The sequence below is a fragment of the Sinocyclocheilus anshuiensis genome, unplaced genomic scaffold (genome assembly GCF_001515605.1).
Source record: "Sinocyclocheilus anshuiensis isolate Anshui unplaced genomic scaffold, SAMN03320099.WGS_v1.1 scaffold247, whole genome shotgun sequence".
NCBI classification, from domain to species: domain Eukaryota; kingdom Metazoa; phylum Chordata; class Actinopteri; order Cypriniformes; family Cyprinidae; genus Sinocyclocheilus; species Sinocyclocheilus anshuiensis.
In genome coordinates this window covers 914,691-921,989 of record NW_015552543.1, presented here as the reverse complement: position 1 = coordinate 921,989, position 7,299 = coordinate 914,691, and the positions used below count along the sequence as shown (strand labels likewise).

The 7,299-nt window shown below is 37.6% G+C and overlaps 1 protein-coding gene across 1 annotated transcript in view; it reads right to left on the bottom strand.

The window, feature by feature from the left end:
• LOC107663995 (diacylglycerol kinase delta-like) overlaps positions 1–7,299 on the bottom strand; it is a 61,214-nt gene that overhangs the window by 31,543 nt on the left and 22,372 nt on the right. Inside the window, exons 3-4 of the mRNA XM_016454439.1 lie at positions 6,890–7,036; positions 897–977 (exon numbers count right to left, since the gene is read on the bottom strand). Coding sequence (XP_016309925.1) covers positions 897–977; positions 6,890–7,036 — 228 coding nt within the window. The remainder of the gene's footprint in view (positions 1–896; positions 978–6,889; positions 7,037–7,299) is intronic.

The window sequence follows — 7,299 nt, the reverse complement described above, 5'->3', positions numbered from 1 at the left end:
TAACTTAAAGGAACACTCCACTATTTTTGAAAATAGGCTCATATTCCAACTCCTCTAGAGTTAAACAGCTGAGTTTTACCGTTTTCGAATCCATTCAGCCGATCTCCGGGTCTGGCGGTAGCACTTTTAGCTGTAGCTTAGCATAGATCATTGAATCTGATTAGACCGTTAGCATCTCGCTCAAAAATGACCAAAGAGTTTCTATATTTTTCATATTTAAAACTTGACTCTTCTGTAGTTACATCATGTACTAAGACCGACAGAAAATTAAAAGTTTAGATTTTCTAGGCCGATGTGGCTAGGAACTATACTCTCATTCCGGCGTAATAATCAAGGAACTTTGCTGCCGTGCCATGGGTGCAGCAGGCGCAATGATATTACGCAGCGCAGATATTAATAAAATGTCTAAAGCGGACTATCAAAATAAAGTGTAACCAAAGTTGGAGTTATAAAAATCTTGCAATCCTGTTTCAAGCCAATACTACAGTACATGCCAGTTTTTAGTGAATTATAATTTTTAATTAAAAACACAACAACAACAACAACAAGAACAAAATAAAAATAAAGCCACTTATATTAATCATAGAAATAATGCCAAATGCGAACTAACCTAAAACTAAATAGTTTTACTTTCTATTAAAAAAAAAAAATGACAGTGGGGGCAAATAGCCTAATGTAATCAGTGAATGGACAAACACCATATAACACCAGGCGCAAAAATGACACACTTCACCTCGACACTTGTGAAATTGACTGACTAGTTGCTATGAGAACTGCATGATCCTGTAGTATCCGGCAGACTAATAGTCAATATTACACATCTAATGTGCTGTCTACTTGTGGTATATTGTGGATATTCACCTGTGTTGACATAAAGCATGGAAGTGGCCGCTTACCGTGAAACTGTTGTTGACATTCTTTGTGCTTGATTCGGCAACACTGGCATCTGAAAGATCCACCTCATCGAAAATAAGAGACTGTGGACAGGAGGAGAAACAGGGGGAGAACAGTAAACATTGACGATCACAGTAATGCAACAGATTTAGCATACGCTCATAAACAAATATCTTATGCACAGTGATGCTGAATACTGTTCTACTGAAATGACACGGAAATGAGCTTACTGAGCTACTGCCAAAGGCTATAGAATACCCAAGACATGTCACTCGTATAGTTTTGAATGGGGAAAAATGCAACGCTTAATATGGCCGCTCATTCGAAGGAAGCCCCGCCTTCTGAATGAAAGAGCCAATCACTAATTGGTAAAGTCAGCGCGTCACTGCAGCTGCCGTTAGAAGTCCCGGTTTCCATAGAAACAGTCAGCGTTTTTAGACGTGCGCTTAGGACTGCGCATGCAACGCTATTTGTGGAAAAGAAACAACATTTATGACACAGTAGTTGTCAGATTTCTTTGGTGATTTGAAAAATGAAATTTAATCGTAAGCTTAGTGAACAGTTTTGGAGAACTTGATGTTTCCCCATTCAAAGAGATAGGAGTTGCACTTGCATGCCCGAGAGGCGTTTCAAAGATGGCCGCCGAGTGACATGACTTGTCTTAAAGGGACTTTGCTACTGCTTATCCTATGCACTACCATGCGTGTGTGCTATATGAGTTTAAGATGGATCGCAGACAGCTGGGTGTGTTATGACCTCCTCCATCAGTGCAGAGAGCAGGAACTGAAGGCCTGAGATGATAATAACGCCACACACCACCTTCAGTAAGCAGTGAAAACCGAGGATCAGGAGAGCCAGGATCTTAGAAACTACTGTTGACTAAACATTTGTCAAGGATGTAACAATATCATTTTCTGCAGTGATAATTAGGGCTGGGGAGTATGAGCAAACATATTATATTATTATGAGTCATTTATAAGACGGAAATGGTGTATATCATCATGGAAATGTATTTCATTTGGCTTACTGTTTTTAGATAATAAAGGCACTTCATCTCATTTGATTATTTTGTCTTTGATGGATGCAAACCCAAAAAATATTCAGTTTAAAAACTTCTTTACATCATGCAAAAAAAAAACCTTTTGAGTGTAATTTCTGATTGGATGAGCCACATTCAAAAGAGTTTTAAAATAGTCAATGGGTCAATGACAAATAAGAGAGCTCAAGATAAAGAAAAAAAATACAGGTGCCAAGTTCCTAGAAATATTTAGAAACATTTAAACCATTTTCAACAAATATTTAAATCAATGAATCAAGTGAAAATTAACAACATATTTTCCTTGAATACATGTGAGTGTACACTACCGTTCAAAAGTTTGGGGTTGGTAAGGCGTCTTATGTTTACCAAAGCTGCATTTATTTGATAAAAAAAAAATACAGCAAAACCGTAATATTGTAAAATAATTGTTTTCTATTGTAATACAGTTTAAAATGTAATTTATTCCTGTGATCAAAGCTGAATTTTCAGCATAATTACTCCAGTCTTCAGTGTTACATGATCCTTCAGAAATCATTCTAATGATGATTTGCTGCTCAAGAAACATTTCTGATTATTATCAGTAGCTGTTTCCATCCACCTATTTTTATGAGCGTTTTGGAATATCGCATAAAAAACGCTGGATGGAAATGCCAAGATGCGAATAAATTCTAAAAATGCGCATAAAAACCGTATGCGCACATTTGAGTAGGATCAACTTTTTATCTGATAAGAAAAAATGCGCATAAACTACAATGGAAGCACATTTACCGAATAAGTTCTTCCATGCGCATTGAAAAAGTAATGTGACTTTGCACTATGAGACAGGATAACTTGACTAGCAGCGGATCAATCTCGTTCACAGTAAACAAATATCTTATGCACAGTGATGCTGAATACTGTTCTACTGAAATGACACGGAAATTAGCTTACTGAGCTACTGCCAAAGGCTATAGAATACCCAAGACATGTCACTCGTATAGTTTTGAATGGGGAAAAATGCAACGCTTAATATGGCCGCTCATTCGAAGGAAGCCCCGCCTTCTGAATGAAAGAGCCAATCACTAATTGGTAAAGTCAGCGCGTCACTGCAGCTGCCGTTAGAAGTCCCGGTTTCCATAGAAACAGTCAGCGTTTTTAGACGTGCGCTTAGGACTGCGCATGCAACGCTATTTGTGGAAAAGAAACAACATTTATGACACAGTAGTTGTCAGATTTCTTTGGTGATTTGAAAAATGAAATTTAATCGTAAGCTTAGTGAACAGTTTTGGAGAACTTGATGTTTCCCCATTCAAAGAGATAGGAGTTGCACTTGCATGCCCGAGAGGCGTTTCAAAGATGGCCGCCGAGTGACATGACTTGTCTTAAAGGGACTTTGCTACTGCTTATCCTATGCACTACCATGCGTGTGTGCTATATGAGTTTAAGATGGATCGCAGACAGCTGGGTGTGTTATGACCTCCTCCATCAGTGCAGAGAGCAGGAACTGAAGGCCTGAGATGATAATAACGCCACACACCACCTTCAGTAAGCAGTGAAAACCGAGGATCAGGAGAGCCAGGATCTTAGAAACTACTGTTGACTAAACATTTGTCAAGGATGTAACAATATCATTTTCTGCAGTGATAATTAGGGCTGGGGAGTATGAGCAAACATATTATATTATTATGAGTCATTTATAAGACGGAAATGGTGTATATCATCATGGAAATGTATTTCATTTGGCTTACTGTTTTTAGATAATAAAGGCACTTCATCTCATTTGATTATTTTGTCTTTGATGGATGCAAACCCAAAAAATATTCAGTTTAAAAACTTCTTTACATCATGCAAAAAAAAAACCTTTTGAGTGTAATTTCTGATTGGATGAGCCACATTCAAAAGAGTTTTAAAATAGTCAATGGGTCAATGACAAATAAGAGAGCTCAAGATAAAGAAAAAAAATACAGGTGCCAAGTTCCTAGAAATATTTAGAAACATTTAAACCATTTTCAACAAATATTTAAATCAATGAATCAAGTGAAAATTAACAACATATTTTCCTTGAATACATGTGAGTGTACACTACCGTTCAAAAGTTTGGGGTTGGTAAGGCGTCTTATGTTTACCAAAGCTGCATTTATTTGATAAAAAAAAAATACAGCAAAACCGTAATATTGTAAAATAATTGTTTTCTATTGTAATACAGTTTAAAATGTAATTTATTCCTGTGATCAAAGCTGAATTTTCAGCATAATTACTCCAGTCTTCAGTGTTACATGATCCTTCAGAAATCATTCTAATGATGATTTGCTGCTCAAGAAACATTTCTGATTATTATCAGTAGCTGTTTCCATCCACCTATTTTTATGAGCGTTTTGGAATATCGCATAAAAAACGCTGGATGGAAATGCCAAGATGCGAATAAATTCTAAAAATGCGCATAAAAACCGTATGCGCACATTTGAGTAGGATCAACTTTTTATCTGATAAGAAAAAATGCGCATAAACTACAATGGAAGCACATTTACCGAATAAGTTCTTCCATGCGCATTGAAAAAGTAATGTGACTTTGCACTATGAGACGGGATAACTTGACTAGCAGCGGATCAATCTCGTTCACAGCATCTATATGTTGTTTTGGTCGTTCTGAAATGCTCGAGCAAAGTCTGTCGTCAAAGTAAGTCTGTATAACTGTCTTACATTATTGCATTCCCAAACAGCAGGCATCCACCTCTGAAAGCAATGACCGCATTTATTGTGCTTCGTCTGCTTGCTCTGAGACGCAAGTAATTTATCATATATGACCCTGGACCACAAAACCAGTCATAAAGGTCAATTTTTTGAAATTGAGATTTAGACATCATCTGAAAGCTGAATAAATAAGCTTTCCATTGATGTTCCATTGTTAGGATAGGACAATATTTGGCCGAGATACAACTATTTGAAAATCTGGAATCTGCGGGTGCAAAATAAATCTAAATATTGAGAAAATCGCCTTTAAAAGTTGTCCAAATGAAGTTCTTAGCAATGCATATTACTAATCAAAAAATTAAGTTTTCTTATATTTATGGTAGGAAATGTACAAAATATCTTCATGGAACATGATCTTTACTTAATATCCTAATGATTTTTGGCATAAAAGAAAATTATCGATAATAAAAATCGATAATTTTGACCCAAACAATGCATTGTTGGCTATTGCTACAAATATACCCCAGCGACTTAAGACAGGTTTTGTGCTCCAGGGTCACATATATGAAAATGATTATATTCAGTGGCTTCTCCTAGTTTTCTTAGTGATATTTAGCACCAGCTTATCAGGAAGTGACGATTTTGTTCTTTTTGACTCGTTGGATGGAAACGGTGCTTTATTCACAAATGTTTTATGCGATATTCAAGTTTTGCAAATAAGTTAAATTCGCATCTTTGGATGGAAACATAGCTAATGTTGACATTAAACAGTTGTGCTGCTATATATTAGAAACAGTGATGTATTTTTCCAGGATTCTTTGATGAACAGAAAGTTAAAAAGAACAATTAATTGGAAATATATATCTTTTATAATTTTATAAACATTTTAGTTACTGTCACTTTTGATTAATTTAATGCATCCTTGCTGAATAAATGTATTAATTTCCTATTAAAAACTGACTTTTATACAATATACTGTCATTTTGATTTATTTAATAGGCCCTTGCTGAACTATTCATTTGTTTCTTTTTTTTCTTACTGATCCTGAATTTTTTTTTTTTTTAAGTGTACATGATCTTTATTTTTAAAAAAGAAAAAACTTTTTTTTTTTAACAAATATAATAATGAATTATTAATTCATAAATACAGTATCATTACTATTTAGGAGAGTTATACTATGAAATTTTAAACTATGTCATAAAAAAGTTAAAATCAAATTATTGGATATTGACTTTCAGACAGTCATTAAGGTTCTCTCATGCGTCCACTCTATCGTATCACTTTAAAGTTTTTGTTTATTTATTAATAAATTCATCTTTTTTGAATGAAACCATTTTTTTGTCTGGCCAAAACAAAAATTAAAAAGAGCATCATGCCATTGACCTCAAATATGTATATACAGTATGTATACAAATGCCTGTGATCACATCTATCGTGGTAACACAATATATCATACCACCCAGCCCTATGTATAATCAGGTTCATGTATGAACTCCAAAAAGAGATATGCGTTTGAAGGATAAAATAGGTATTTCCAGGCTTCCTGAGACCTTTCCATCAAGTTTCAGTTTCAATCAGTGAAGGCCCAGTGTTTTGGGTGGTGATTGGCAGATATTTGAGTAAATGATGGTTGTATACTCAGGCAGTGTAAACAGTGTGACGTCCTATTTATGATCTGTAGGCTTGGCCGCTTTACAGCATGAGTCTGTCACAGACCCGGGTGCCATGCCAATGCAAACAAAACCCCCTCGTCTGAGCACAGCAGTGCGATCGGCCACCTCGTTTCTGCCTGTGAGGTCTGTGTCGTAACTCCCAGCTCTCTGCTGCCATGCGCTAGTGCCACTCCATGTCATTCAGGAGGAAGTGCTATGCAGGAAGTGCTAGCTTGCGTCATGGCAGCTGCATAGCTATGAACTGTCGATTTTTTAGACTAAATCCACTCTTTCTCTCCTGATTCGGATCAGACCACGGACCCAACGCCTGAATGCCATCCGTAACCATATGGTGGGCAGAGAACATACGAATGGAGGTGAACACACTCAATGCAAGGCTTGTGGGTAAAACATCTCCCCTCAGACACGGACAATGACATACAAGGCACGTCTCCAGGACTCTCCTCTTCAGATGCTTAAACAGACAAGCAGACGCGGAAATGACGTGATGCCGCTTCGGTTGTCCAATGAGGAGAACGGGCATCCCGAACAATGGCCAGCAGGGTGATGGGCGGTCAGCAATGTCATTGATGAAGGCTAGAGAGATAAAGAGGGGGTCGCTGCTGTTGCTGACCCGAATCGCCACCAAACCTTCCTCCGATCCACTGGCGCCAAGAGCGGGCGGCGGACGGCGGGCACCGGTCCAGCAGACGGAAAGCACCCTCCAGCACACGCGGCTACGAGAGACCCGATACTGCCAGCGGGCCAAAACGCCACCCGCCTGCCATAGTGCAACCACAAACACACACACACACACATAGTGACGTTATATATATTAGGCATGGCAGAAGGTGCTATGCAGGTGCCCATTTGCAGCTCTTCAGCCCCTCTCAGCACAGGCATGCCCAGTAACTTAGGTCCTGAGAGGAACCATGGTCAAGCAGGTTTTTTTACCCCCTTACCTTAGATCACTCTGTAGGGCTTATTGTAGGGGGCTTACTTTAAAAAATGTTAGCATCATTATAAAAAAATGTTTTTGAACAC